This window comes from Scomber scombrus, chromosome 2 (genome assembly GCF_963691925.1).
Source record: "Scomber scombrus chromosome 2, fScoSco1.1, whole genome shotgun sequence".
NCBI lineage: Eukaryota > Metazoa > Chordata > Actinopteri > Scombriformes > Scombridae > Scomber > Scomber scombrus.
Genome location: NC_084971.1, coordinates 2,552,341 through 2,568,359, shown reverse-complemented (window position 1 = coordinate 2,568,359; position 16,019 = coordinate 2,552,341). Strand labels below are relative to the sequence as shown.

General features: G+C 37.4%; 1 protein-coding gene across 1 annotated transcript; it reads left to right on the top strand.

The window, feature by feature from the left end:
- Positions 1-4,919: 4,919 nt before the first annotated feature.
- On the top strand, positions 4,920-12,775 carry tmx2b (thioredoxin-related transmembrane protein 2b). Its single transcript, XM_062441066.1, has 8 exons — positions 4,920-5,184; positions 6,212-6,272; positions 7,174-7,287; positions 7,793-7,869; positions 7,988-8,094; positions 8,187-8,252; positions 8,361-8,490; positions 9,879-12,775. Exons 1-8 carry the CDS (start codon positions 4,996-4,998, stop codon positions 10,065-10,067), a joined length of 933 nt encoding a protein of 310 aa, XP_062297050.1. The 5' UTR covers positions 4,920-4,995; the 3' UTR covers positions 10,068-12,775.
- The last annotated feature ends 3,244 nt before the right edge of the window (positions 12,776-16,019 follow it).

Here is a 16,019-nt window from a genome sequence, read left to right as displayed (position 1 = left end):
TCCTCTCCGGTTGGCCTGGATGGATGGAAGCGTCGCGGTGTTACGAGGTGAAGGGAAGCCAGAAATATCGCCTTGCAGCTCGGTTGTGTCTGTCGCTGATAATCCCGTCTGGATTCCTGCTTCAAGAGCCGCTTGTTGGGACGACTACCATAATGAAGCAGCCCGGAGGAAAGGTAGCGACAGTGACGCCGAGTGATGCAGGCGACTTCCTGTTAAGAAATGTCACAATAAAAGCTTTAAAACTGAACCGTCACTATGTAGAAACACAGGAGGTTACTGTAAGGGTGGATGTTAAAGAAATGTGAAGTTGATCTGTTGTAAAGCAGAAACTTGTTTTATTATATATATATATATATATAATGCTCATATATTTATTCAAAACGTATTTATATATTGGTGCTACAGTTTGATCTAATATCTGTTTTCTGTTCTTTCCTCATGTGCAACATCTGTCCTGTTAGTATTACACTATAACTGTCGCTCAACTGCTTCTTAAGACAAGCTGTAAATATTGTAACATCTTTAAGACCATGCGTCTGTTTTAAAATATATATATATATATATATATATATATATATATATATATATATATATATATATATATATATATATATATATAGATATGTATATCTATATATATATTATTATTATTATTATTGTAATTATCATGTTTTAACCTGACTAAATAAACCGTATTATGGACCTTGTGCCTCTGTGGGTGGCAATAAAGTCTCTTGATTCTGAATCTTTATTCTAACGTTTTCTGATAAAGGTTTGTTAACAGACTTTTAAAAAATCCAGCAGTGATCGCTCCACAAACACACAAAAAAAGACAAAACTCTCCCAGACATTTGTAATCATATAGATACAGTTCATTTACAACAAAGTTTGATTCACTTATATCCAAGGAACAATTAGATTTTTCTATAGAAATGTAATTGTCTGAATTATATCTCTCTGGCACTGGGTGGATATTTATTCACTCATATATATTATATGTATGACAGGTTAAATATTGAGTTAATTGTTTGAGTTATAGAGAAGAGGGAGGAGCATACAGTATAAGTAAAGACCTTTCTGACATGTAATATTTATTTATGCTGTTCGTTTATGTTTTTCATGTGAATTTATTTATTTAGATTTTGCAGTATGTATATGTTGACTGTTCATTTTATTTCATATTCTTGTTTTGTTTTGATTTATTTGTCACATATTTAAAATAAACATAAACATGTATATAAATGTCCTTTAAGACTCTGTTTTCTATACATAAGTGTAATATGTAGGGCGAAGAGAATAAATAATAAGTGAAAATCATCTGGATATTAAAGGAATGTGGTTCATGCAGAATATTTAAAATTCTACTTTCGTCCTTTAAGACTTTTATTTCGAAGACAACGTGGTTACACTTCCTGTACGTGCTTGAATAACCGTGTGTAACTTGACGGCTGGGTTGACTGAGCGTCTCTGATTGGAGCAGACTAGAAGGCAGAGTCAAACCTTGGCAGCTGGTCTGGAGTCAGTTTCCTCTGTTCCACTGCTTCTGATGGACGAGGTTTACAACAAAAACCCGATCCCGGAGCTGCTGCTGCGCCGGAAGTGCAGCTCTGACAATGACACACATTTTGATATAAATAAATAAACCAAGAATGATAACAATAAATAAAAAGAAAGAAACAATAAAAACGCACTACAGCTGTAATAATGGCAATAAACAATACCATTAATTTCAGAGAATAATTTCAAAATAAAAGCGAAATAGAAAATAGAAGATGGAGCATCTTCATCTTGACCCCTTCCTCTCCTCTTCCTCCTGCTGCTGACATGATCTTCCTGTTCACGTTGGAGGAAGTGATGATGGAAGTGTGCACGGCTCACAGGACAGCGCTGCATGCAGTCCCAGCTCACCCGCTGTAGTGCTGCTTTACTGCCTCTGACTCATAATATCAATGTATATTATATGTATTAAATATGTGGCTTAACAGAGATCTAACATCTGGAGGAAGATGCAATAATAACTAGCCATGAAACAGTTAGTATGTTTTATGATTGAACAGCTGTGAGTTAAAAATGATGTCAGCGTTGTTGGGAGGATGACATCATGATGTGAGGATGACATCATGGTTTGGTTTCATCTAGAGGAGCAATAGTTTTTTATGCTTCTTGCCTTTTTATGTCATCATTTGGATCGTGTAGATGTAATTTTGTGAACATAATTACTCTTTATGACACTTTATACACCAGGATGCACTATGAAGAAAATGTCCACACGCAGATTTTCCTAAAAAGCTTCTATATGACTCTTAAACTGTGAGATATAGAGTTAATATGTATGGCGGCAACGTTTTATATGAACACAAACATGTGGACAAAGACCAAGATTGGTATTTTATTTCACTAATACAAATGTAACAAGTATCAGATTTAAAGATATTTTTCACTGTCTTCTTCTAACTTTGAATGAGCAAATTCAACAATCACAAAAACACCTTCTTTGTCAATTGAGGTGATGAGGTCATAGATCCAAAATCAACACAGTATCTATATCAGAGGAGGACTACGAGCACAAGAAGCTGGCAGAAGCTAAGTACACATTTAATATCATTACGACAAATTAAACTACTACATACACAGTTATGAGTTTTATTGAAATTGAAATAGGCACAATAATTATAAGCACAACACTAAGTTATGTTATCATTTCTATATGAATAACTTTCTGTATTTATTCTATGTGAAGCTTTTCTCCTCCGTCATAACAAGATACATGATTTGTATTAAAACTGCTCTTCAAACAGTGATAGAGGAAGTATTTAGATCCTTTACTGGTGTAAAAAAACTAATGTCACTTCAGTAATAGTATGCATTAACACATGTGACTGATGGACATATATATGAAATATTATAATAATAATGCAAAAGCAGGATGTTACTGTTGTAGCGGGTTGTAATGGAGCTCATGTTGAAGTCATTTATAAAGGACTGTAACTAAGTTGATTGATTAGTTGTGTAAAATAATCAGACAATAATGATAATAATGATAAATAACATAAACTGATTAAAAATAATTATGCTCAAATCAGATTTAACACCTTAACTCCTACAGTTCCACACATTTTAACATATTTTTAGACCCTAAATATCAAAAACTACATTTAATACATAGTAAGACTTTTTAAGGATCTGCAGGGAGCCTGAGCAAAGGTCAGGATTGGTTGAAGTAGACTGTACCAGCAGGCAGTCAAAGCCCTCTCAAGGACCACTGAAATGGGGGCCAGTGGCTGTGGATTTAGAGAAAGGACTCGTCCTGGGCCCCCATGTGACATGGCATCTAGGGGCTGAGCCGGAAGTCACTGCTGAACCCTCTGGAGGTGTTGTGGGCCTATCAGTGAAACATGGAGGAAGGATGACAGTACTACTATAAGGAATAATAACACAGTAGATCTGAATTATAAAGGGTGATGTCACTCTAAAGCAAATAGAACAGATCTTTCTACCATATGATTGTGGTGCATTCAAATAACTGGGAAAATTGACACATGAAATAAAAAGCATCCACACTCCATGAAGGAAGTTTTTTACTCAATCATGACACATTAGAGTTAGTCAAGTCTATTTAATTGGTATAGTCCAATATCATAGATCATATATTTGCTTCAGGTGGTTTTTACAAGCAGTGAAGGAAACGTGTTTTTTATAACTAGTAACTGAATTATTATTATTATTATTATTATTATTATTATTATTATTATTATTATTATTATAACTAATAACTTTTGGTTTTGTCTCACACCAACGTTCCTTACTCCTGCTCAGGGGTGCAGCTGGGGGGGCGTCTTTTTTTCTTTCTTTTTTTAATACGTTGAAGTCGCTTTTTCGCATATAAATCTGAGTGAGATTATAAGAATTGTGATTGTGATTGTGAGTTTCTCTATGCATTCTTTTTGGAAAAATAATTAATAAGGAGCAAAATAAATCCCTACTAACACTATTAATGTTTGCACTAGTCATACAATGCAGTAAAATTCCATTCTGCTCATGTGAACAATTAATATGACATGTGACTGTAGGAAAAGTAAAATGAAAAATGTCTGAATCCTATTTTAGCTGCTTCACTTTCAGGCACTTGGTGTTATACATGCTGGCTCACTTGTCACACTGTCATGATGACTGGGACACTTGAACAGAAGATAATGTTAATGGTAGTTAATGTTTTGTGTTCCAAATATCAGCTGTGAAAAGGCTCTATTTTCTCTCTCTCATGTATATCTGAGTTTGTGATGGAGTAAAGTGATCCATCGCACATGGTCTACTTTATCTACTTCACTTCTTTGTATATTTCCATTACAATCTTGGACACAGAAACACTGTAGGAACACGAACACACAGGTGACTTTGCAAACCTTCGCTGTAAATTCACGAGGACCCTTCTAATAGGACAGGTATTGCGTTGTATTACAGAGAACCAATCAGCGGTGAGCTAGTCCCTGTCATGACCAATCAGCGCCCGTTATAGCACATTCGTCCTGATTGACCTCCGTACTTTTTTCCGCCCCTTTAAATCAGGATTTCTGCACAATACAGCCGACCATAAACAGCAACGCTGAACCAAGCTACCGAAAGTTAACAGTTAACCGCGACTGCTCAGGAAACCCGCCCTCCCACCTTCACAATAAAACTGTTCTTTAGGGGAGAAAAAACGCGCCCGTGCTTGTAAAGAACATAAAAATGGATTAAAATATAACAATAATATGATGTTTACTTAAAATACATTTACATTTTAAAATATAAAGGCATTTAGAGGTAGTTGCGCATGACATGGTTTTATTTTTTTTAATTTTGAACCGGAAGTAGTATTCACACAATTTAACGCTGGTGAACGTCAGACTAACACATCCAGCCATTCATATTAAGCTAGCGGCTCCATCACTTGCTGGGCTAACGCAACCTCACTGGTTTCGGGGTTCAAGGTTCCAGAACAGATAAGCAGAGAAAATGGCTCTGCTAACGCCGCTACTCGCTTTCCTCTACCACCTGCCGCAGGTGTACAAATGGCTGCTGAAGCCTTACTATATAGCTTCTATCTTCATGTCTATCGCCTTCCTAGCCATCCGCAAAACGCCCGGCGTCTGCGACCACCTGGCCACGGAACGAGAAGACGGCAACTCCTGCGACTTCGACTGGGTCCGTAGAACATGCTGGAAAGTCACTAAATATGCTCGAGAAGAGTTAGCATCAGTTAGCATCGGTTAGCATCAGCTAGCATCAGCTAGCATCAGTTAGCATCAGCTAGCTGGTCAGCGGGTGAACACAGGTGTGGGTCGATGGACGGTGACGCTTACACAGGCCAAACTAGTGTCTAACGTTACATACTGGAAGCTCTCACCCTTTTTCGCTCAATGACAGAGATATACTACTACTCTATACTACATTTATAAATGAGCATGTATTTAAATAGAAAAACATGGCACAGAACCGTTAAAGAGACGTTTTTTGTAAGGCAAGGCAGCTTCATTTTTTATAGAGCATTTCATAGACAGGAGCAACTGAATGTGCTTTACATAAAAACAATCTTAACAGTAAGAACTGGAAACTAAAAACAAAAAATAGGAAAAAAAATAAAAAATAGAATAGAGCATAAAATAATGATTTGTATTAAAGTCATTAAAAGGACATACATTGCAAATGAAAGATTAAAATTGAAAGTGCTTTAAACGAACTCAATCATAAGCACCTGGATTTAAAATGTTGACAGTTGGGGCTGATTTCAGTTCTGCTGGTAGCTTGTTCCAGTTGTGTGCAGCATAACAGCTAAAAGCTGCTCCACCGTGTCTGGTTTGTAAAAATGTATTAATAAGTGGAGATTGTAGGATGGGAAGTTGGCCGGATTCAGCTGTGAATCCCTAATAAACAGTTCAAAGTCAAACATCTCACACTATCAGATATACACCGCTGACACCGTACAAAACGTCCTAAAATGTCAGATATCTCTATGGAGTTTGGTGTGACATTGTTGCTACATTAAAGAGCATTGTGACCATTGTTAGGACTTTGAAGGACAGAGGGTTTCTTAATATTACAGACGCCTGTGTTTGATAATTAGTTAGTAATGCTGCTATTCAGTGGAGTGGAGTTTACTGCACCATAAATGAGTTTTTATTTAATATTTGTTGCTTTTTTACTGATGCCGTTGTTTTGTTTGTGTTCTCAGAGAGAGGTGGAGATCCTCATGTTCCTCAGTGCCATCGTCATGATGAAGAACAGACGAGCGAGTGAGTTAAATGTCTTCTGTATCATTTTTTTCTGGATGTATTGGGACACACTATGATGTTATATTGATGTCATGTTATAATCTGTTGACAATATATCACCTGAACCATTGTTTTCCCTGGTTAGGGATATAAAACAATGAAATTAAGGATGCTGTTAATCAGTTTTTAAAAGTTAATCAATCTTTATTTATAGAGCGCCAAATCACAACAAAAGTCATCTTAAGGCACTTTACACATAGAGCGGGTGTAGACCATACTCTTTAATTTAAAAAGTCCCAACATTCCCACATGAGCAGTACTTGGTGACAGTGGCAAAAAAAAAAAACGGGAAGAAACCTCAGGCAGAACCAGGCTCAAAGTGGGAGAACATCTGCCTCAACCAGTTGGTGTTGAGAGAGAGAGAAGGAGAAAAGGGAGAGAGGAGAGAGAGGCACAGTGACAATCAATCAATCAACATTGAAAATAATAGGAGTGTTGACAGCAGTCATGAGCTCCAAACATCCACAAGGTCTAGATCAGGTTACTTGGAGATGAGAGAGTACAGAGAACTCCAGGGAAAAAGTTTAAGTTGGTGAATGCATTATTAGTACATGACTGTAAATGGAGAGAGAGAGGAGCTCAGTGCATCATGGGAGTCCCCCGGCAGTCTAAGCCTAACTAGGAGCTGGTCCAGGACAAGCCTGGCCGGCCCTAACTATAAGCTTTATCAAAAAGGAAAGTTTGAAGCCTACTCTTAAATGTAGAGAGGGTGTCTGCCCCCCAACTTTTCATTCAAATACTGGCAGTGTTTGAATTGTAGAAACAGTAATGTATATCATCCTGGTAATGTAAATAGTTTTTGTGGCTCGAGTTCAAACAAAAACATGAACATGAAAAATGTGTCTGCGTGTGTTCCCTGCAGTCACGGTGGAGCAGCACGTCGGCAACATCATCCTGTTCAGCAAAGTGGCCAACGTCATCCTGTTCTTCAGACTGGACATCAGGATGGGTTTACTCTACCTGACACTCTGCATAGGTTAGTCCAACCTTAACCAACATACACACACACACACTTTACTGTCGTAAAATGCACGTCTAAAACCAGGGTCTCTTTCGCTAAATCCAACTTCAAAGATGAGTCTAGTAGTAGTAATATTCTGTATTTTCAAGTTAAAAGACCAAATCAGCAATGAACGGCTTTCACTAACACCTGGGTGAGACGTTTCCTTCATTTACATGAAAGAAAACAGATTTTTTTTTTGGGACTCATTTCAACACACACAGACACACCGTCCTACTGTCATAATCACTCACTCAAGCACTTAAATGTGTATTCATCCGCTGCTGAAAATAGTTCCCAACAAATGCACTATTTCCTCTTGTTTGAGTAATGTTTGCTAAAAGCTACAGTGACCAGCTGTTTGAGTCTTTTTAATAAGAAAAACTAAAAGTGTCAGTGATGACATGAGCGCCCATTTAAGCAGTACAGAGAACATCATCACATAATCCTGATGTTATTCTCCTCTGTTGGTGTGTTTCAGTGTTTATGATGACCTGTAAGCCTCCTCTGTACATGGGACCAGAGTACATCAAATACTTCAGCGACAAAACCATTGATGTGAGTAGAAGTTGGAGAATTTATAGTATTCATTTACAGTCAGCTTGGCTACTGATGAAGAGCACAAATCTTTGCAGTTTCTCGTTATTAAGTTGTGTGTGTGTGTGTGTTCGTTCAGGATGAGCTGGATAGAGACAGTCGTGTTACGTGGATCGTCGAATTTTTCGCCAACTGGTCTCCGGAGTGCCAGTCCTTCGCTTCTGTCTACGCTGACCTCTCCCTCAAGTGAGACTCCACCATCGCCTCCACCCGTTTACAATGAAGACTCAGTGAGATTAACCAAAGCAGCTTCACTTCTTCCTTTTCTTGTGTTGCAGGTATAACTGTTCTGGTCTCAAGTTCGGCAAAGTGGACATCGGACGCTACGGAGAGGTTTCTAAAAGGTATGATGATGCATTTCTGTTTTACGCCGTTTGTTTCCTCAAGTGTCTGAAGCTTTTTTTTAAAATTGTCGGCATGTTGTCTTGAACGGATCGAATTCTGTTCCACAGGTACAGGGTTTCTACGTCCCCGCTGTCCAAACAGCTGCCGTCCTTGGTGTTATTCCAGGGAGGAAAGGAGGTGATGCGTCGCCCCCAGGTTGACAAGAAGGGCAGAGCCGTATCCTGGAGCTTCACTGAGGTCAGCACTGACACCACATGTCTGATCTGACAGTATTGATAATGTATTGACTGTATTTTCAAATAAAACAAAGCTTAATTTACTTATTCAGGACATGGAAGCAGTTTAGCGATACTTCAGTGTGACACCTTGAGGTTTTATTCTGTCAAAACAGAGCAGCAACTAACAGCTAATTCAATATTAATCAATACAAAGTGGATTATTTCAAGATTCCATTTTTCAAGCGGTCACAAGTGTGATTGGTTTAAACTTAAAGCAAGGTGTCAGATTGTTTCAGAGTACTGTACATCCATACTAAGCAGGTCAATCTGTAAAAACATCTTTTTCTCTCTTTCAGCCCTCCATCCAGAATTAAAATATCTTTCTTCCCCAAAAAGTAGACAGCAGATTGAGAATGAAAATCATTGTTAGTTGCGACCCTGCAGCTCTATTCAGAGAGTTCAGTTCAGTTGGCAGTATCAGAAATAGAATCTACCTATACAGTACCATTCTAAAGGTTGGTTACACCTTCTCATTCAAGGCTTTTTCTTTATTTTTTACTCATTTCTACATTGCAGAACAATATTAAAGACAAACTAAACTATCAAATAACACACATATGGAATCATGTTCAACAAACTAACCTTTTGCCTTTACACACTCTCGGTAATATCTCAACCAGCTTCACAAAGTCGTCACCTAGTCCAACTGATCCCAAGCCATCTCAGTTGGGTTTAAGGTGGTATTGGAGACCATTGAAGTGGGCTCTGATCTGAGCTGCTGGTAATTCTAATGAACATCTCCGCAGCAGACGGAACACTTGGTCTTTGTCTCCTTGAACGATCCTCGTGAGAATCAATCCCATCACAGCGTTTGATGGTTTTTGAGACCGGACTTGAGGAAACTTTGAGAGTTCTCGAAATTCTTTGTATCGATTGACTTAAAGTAAAGACGGAACATTGTTTTTCTTTACTTAGTTGAACAGTTCTTACCATAATATGAGTTACTACAGTAGTGGAACATGGGCTATTTGCTGTATACCAACACTACCTCAGCACAAAAACCACTTGTGGTCTCAAACACATTAAGAAGGCAAGAAATTCAGCCAGTTAACTTTTGACAAACCGCATGTGGTCAATGGACCAACTTCACAAGGTGGTCACCTAGCATCATTTCATTGACCACAATAGTTAATTGGTGGAGGCAGTGGCCATTTTACTACAGAATTCCATGTGTTAGTTTATAGTTTTCTTCAGTATTGTTCTACAATGTAGAAAAGGATCAAAATGAAGAGAAACTTTTGAATTTGTAGGTGTGTCCTAACTTTTGGCTGTTATATCTGTTTTTGTTCCATGTCCCTTCACCTTCTCTACTCATGACAAATCTCACGACTCGTCTCGTCTCTCTAGGAGAACATCATCCGCGAGTTTAACCTCAACGAACTCTACCAGAAGTCCAAGAAGCTGAACAAGTCCAAAGGAGACAAGATCAACCAATCCCAGTTCCCCCCCGTCCCCGAAGAGGAGGAGCCCGAGCAGCCAGGAGTGGACGAGGAGGAGGAGGAGGAGGAGGAGACCGAAACCAAGAAGGACAAATAAAGACGGTGTGTGTGTGTGTGTTTGTGTGTGTGTGTCGCTCAGCTTGGACCTCTGGATGGAACTCGTGGGTTCAGGTCAGCTCCTCTTCGCCTCTCCTCTTTAAAGTGTCCAGTTTGTTTCTATCAGCAGGGGGGGGGCTGTGTCAGTGTGGATCATCATACCCACCCTCCCCCAAGATATCTCTCTCCAATGAGAATGACTTCTTGTTTAAATTACCACAATAGGTCTTTCTCTCTGTTTCCAGCACCGTGTCACTCTTTAACATTTCCCTCAGTTGCAGTAAGTGAACAGCAGAACAGCTGTACACTGACCTCAGTCCTGTAGTAAAAGAACAAAGAGAGCGAGTGTACACTTTGTCAGAGGAGCGAGCTGAGATGCAGTAAAGAGGGCTGGAATGTTCAAACCTGCTCCACTATGTGAGTGTGAAGCCTGGAGGAAATGTGCTGTGCAGAGTCTTCACAACACATTTCTGCTGGTTAAAGCTGTGAAGCCCCCCCCCCCCCCCCCACTGACCCACCGTCAGTCAGATTATTACTAATTAACAATGAGGGAGCAGTGAATGTGATGCTACTTGTTTTTTCATGTTGATGTTTTTATGCAACTAATTTAATCCAGAATAGATTTTTAAACTTGTTTTAACTGTATATTATTAATTAATGTAAAGTAAGTGAACAGGCATTCTGTTGATTTGCAGTGTTGAACATTCAGGTTCACCACTGTTTATCTTCACATGAGAAAACACAGTATGGGAGCGCTTGATTAGTATCACCACAGCCGCTTTAGCTGGGTGGAGTTTATCAGGTTCAGCGTCCGTGTTGATAGAATGTCAACTTTCTGTCATTCACACATTCCATTATTATTATTATTTTTTATTTTTTACAGATTCCTGCTCTCCTTTGTTTTGTTGGGTTTTTTATCCAGTGTTTGCCTCTCTAACAGAGCTCAGCTCTTAGTTAACATGTCATGTTGCCTCCACTCATGCTGTACATTCATTCATTCATTCATGTTAACCTGTCACATGTTTCCTGATGTGGAAACACCTGCAGGTTTTCTGCAAGCTGAGCAGTATTTTATTATTTGGGTGTTTTGAAGCCTTTATTAGTAGCAGACAGGAGATAAAGATAGAGAGAGAGTGATGGAGAATGACATGCAGCACAGGTCCTCAGCTGGATTGTAACCAGGGACGTTCTGGTTCACGGTCAGCGCCTTAACCTAAACCACCAGGGTGCCCCAGGGAACCAGTATCTGATTTGTTTCCACTGAGTCTTTGATTTCAGTTCACTCACAGCTCCCAAAATTCTCTTCAAGCCGCCAAATAAAGAAGTCAAGCATGAAATGAATGTTAATTATTGTTAGGAGCCTTTTTATTTCCTCTAACAGTGTTTGCAGCTGTTCACTAGAAGAAATGAGCTGCAGTAATTATTGATTACTTATTAACTTCATACCTGATCATTTTCTAGAAGTTTTACATTTCATTTGGTACTAATTATTTAAAAGAAAAGCTTCATTAAATCCAGACTAATATTCATTTATTATTCATGTGTTCTGTGTTAAATAGTCACATTTATTACACAGAACAATCTGAGCAGTCAGCCTTAGTAACTGTTGGGAAAAGTGGAGACACTTTCAGAAAATACTGGCAGGTGATTGGACGAACCATCTGTCTATCACTGTCTTACCTTGTGAGGCAGCCTGATTCATGAGACACTGGCAAATCACAAGATGAATTATCACATGATGTCATGAATCCAGCTGCCTCAGGTTACACAGCTGTTACTGGCCTTCAGTTAATGAGAACTCTGTTTCTCTAATCATTTGTACCAGATGACAGGAACGTTCTAGGAAATGATTGGGAAATTATAGACCCATAAAATATGATACTATATATATTCAATCAAAAATTATATCAAATAACTATCAATAATATTCATCAGAAATCAGCCAAAATCCTGTCTTCATATCTCCATATCGAGTCACTCTGCATGCTTGAGGTCAAAAAACTGCAGTTGAGTAAATATTTTGGTTATGTTAATAATCAGTGTTTATGTAACATATCCTACATCAGTTTGTCTTTTAATGATACAAGACGTGGATTTGATCCTGATCCATGTCCGTCTGTACTGAACGGATCCAGAATCCCAGCAGATTTTCTATTTCCACTCACATTTGGAATTTTCATGCCAGCCAATCAAATGATGTCAAATGCCTGTCCTGCATATTGATTGGCTGAATAAGCGGTCAGAGTTTTTTAGCGTGTGATGAGCATGATGAGGATGAACTGAGAGCATGTTTGCTGCTGATGTTAATGATGAGATATCGCATTCCCGGTTTGTGTGTTAGTTAATTATTTTCATTTGTAATAAAAATGATGATAAATGTTGTTTCCTGGGTTAAATAAGACTATTTAAGATATGATTGAATTTTCCTGTTTTTTTTCTATTCCTTTATAACATTCCTAATCAGGACTTTAAGCCTTCTTTCCTTTTGTTGCACTGAACTGTTAAACACATCCACACACTGTTTAGATTAATTTTATTAAGACTGAGTTTATTATTGTATTACTAAAACAGTTTGTGTATTGATTGATTTTTTTGTAATGCTGTTTGATTTAAGCTGCATTAAGGCTTGTATGTATATCAGCTCCTCTACATGAATGGAGACGTCTGGCCTGTTTTTTGTTCTTCATGCAATAAAAAAAACAATCTGCACATGAACAGATGAGAGCTGACTTCATTCTTCTGACTCTGCAGTGTCAACATCACACTCAATGTAACGTATGTATTATTTCCATATTAGAAAACTTCACTACCTAGCTCCTAATGGTCTCAATGACTCGATCAGCTGTTTGGTCCAGAAACACTTTAAGTCCAAGTCTGTTCTTTCCTGCTGAAGATGGCCGTCATTAAACCCAAGTCAGTCTTATAGGCTCTTAACAAATATGGGGACTATTATCAGCTGCAGATGAATCCAGATGTTTCCAAAGAGCCTGACCAACAATCCAAAGATCTTCTATTTACTGTCACAGAGGACCGAAGACACCAGAAACAACTTTTAAGAAACTGGAACCAGAAAATTAAGAAATGTTCTTCTTAAAAAAACGACTCATAATAGTTATCAGTTAATTTGTTAGTTGGCAGGTGATTAATCAACTAATTGTTGCAGGTGTAATATGTCACATTGAGTTAATAATTAGAATCAGGTGTGTTAGAGTGGGCAGATACCTAAAACATGCAGGGCAGGAGCTCTCCAGTAGCAGGGCTGGTGACCACTATGGATGCAACGATACATCGATCTACATCAATACATCGATTCAGTGATCAATGAGCCAATAGCTTCAATGCAATATGAACTTTCACTGCTTAATTTCACATCAGCAGCCAGCAACATGTCTGCAGCCGGATTAGAGGAAAGTCTATCATGAAATGCTTCAGAGGTAGACACCACAGATTTATAAAGAGAAGCACAAATCTTGCTTTAATGTATAAAAATAGAATTTCAATGTTTTTTAGGGTTTTTTTTCTTTTTCTTGTATCGGATGTGAAAACCATTGTGTTGTAGAGTCAAACATCTGCAGCTGATCCCAGTCTACCTGCATTAGGAGCTGCAGTGAGTGGACGTTTTTCTTGCTTTTATAGATTTTTGTTATTTTGTTATCAGCTGTTTTCTTACTCCTGATGTGAGCGTCTACCACTCCGTTTTTTTCTTTTATAGGATGTGAAATTTAAAAGCTCAATATATCAAAAATGTGGCACTTTATATTGAACAGGAAGAATATTTTATGGTCTGGTTGAGATCAGAAATAAAAATGTCAAATTATATTTCAGTTTATTTTTGTGATTTTGAAATGAATGGAAGTGATTGTGTTAAATCATGTTGTCTCATATGAATGAATCCAATCAAATTGAAATCGCATCTTGGCAGATTTTCTGATATCAGCAAACATCAAATCGTTGTTCATTGAATTAATATAATGTTGTATCATGAAGAAACTTGTGATTTACACCCCTAGTGACCACTGTTCTGTGTAATTCTATTTTAAACCTGCATGTGCATGTAAAGGTATTGAAAAACTCTGCTGCCCCCTGCTGGTAGTTTCAAGAGAGACGCTGAAGCTGGCAGCAGCGACGCATACAGTACTATTGACTGCTACACATTATCCTTTTTATTTTATTGTCAAGAACCCTGAAAAAAAGACCAAAACTAACAATAAACTCATCTACTAACAAAGTCATGTTAGTTTATTAAGTGTCAAATAGTTTATTCTGGCACTATCACACACATGCTGCTGCCAGCATGTCCACTCACCACTACACAAAATATGGATTCATCCCTGTGTGAAAATAGTCCCTGATAAATGCTAATTGCTAACTTCTGCCTGAACTGTGATTGATAGAAACTTTATCCATTTGTTTGAGGAAATGATTGAGTTTAAAATAAAAGTGAAACCATAATGTAACTTGTTTTTAATGATCTTGAAGCTATATAATTAAAGATCGAGTTGAATTAACGTGTCGAGAGCTACAACGTTCAATGACTTTGAAGTTTATTATCAATCCTCCAGCCCCTCATCACCACATACAAACATACATACATCCACAAACACACTCACATGAAGCTGTACAATTACACATATGTCATTTCTTTGATTTGAAAGCAGCCCGTGTCCTCATCGAAACACACAGCCCGCCAAAAAAAAATGTGCTCGCTAACGTTCGGCTACAGCCCACCGTTTAATCCGCCGATCCTTCCGCTCAAACAAAGAAGTCTTCAGATGACAGCAAAATAAAACAAAGCTAAATAAAGCTAAAATGAAAATACAATTTCTTTTCCTGTGATGTCACAGATTAAAAAAAAAAAAAAAACAGCATTTGTGGTGCTTCGTATGAAAGAGTTGTAAGACTTTGTAAATATGAGTTTATTTGTATATCCAGTGATGAGAAACGTCCTTGTGGGGTTTTTTTGCTATTTGGTGTCTCAGACAAATAAGACAACATGGTTAAAAATGTAAACTTAAAAGGTGATTAAAGGTCATACTTCCTGTCTGCTGTTACAAAGCCACTATATCACTTACCAACATCTGTTAGAACATGCCCTGCAGTCTGTCGCACCAGTTCAAACATCTGCATTTCACTACCTGCGGGCGGTCGTAAAAATACATCAGGAGAATAATGTTGAAAATACGTGACGTCACACTCTGCAACAAATGACTGGATTCTGAAGTGGCAAATAATGATGGAGAGATGAGGTGAGCAGGGAAAGAAAGACAAGTGTCCATCATCATCATCATCATCATCATCATCATCATCATCATCATCACTACTTTAAACATGTCAGACCAGGAGCCTCATTTATGAAACGTCTTAGTGTTTATAATATTATAACTTAATATTATTTTCCACTTTTCTTTTCCCTTTTTTTTTAACCAACATCAGTCCTGATAATAATGATTAAATATTAATTCATTTTCAGGATTTTAACTCTTTAAATGCCAGTTTGTTAACATAAAAGCAACTGATTTTTAAAAAAAATAAAAATGAATTATTTTCCATGTACTAAATACAATGTTCATTATATTTGAGAGGATGATCACAGTCTGGGATATGTCAGTGATTAGCAACAACATTGTATTGATTTTATCTTTTTTTTTTTTTTTTTAATCTAAAATTATTTGTGAATTTGTAGTAAATGTTTTTTTCCTCATTGCATTACAGCTTTGTGTGTTTTCATTTTATTATTAAAATGACAGCTTGATCTGGTATTACTTTCTTATAAAATTATCTTGTAAAATGATTTAAATTTGATGTAAAAAAAAAAAAAAAAAAATTCATTGCATTACAGCTTTGTTTGTATTTTCTTTTACATTTACTCTTTTCATAAAATTATAACTTTTACTGGTAATGCTTTCTTGTAAAAGGATTTAAATTTGTTGTAAATGTTTTTTTCATTGCATTT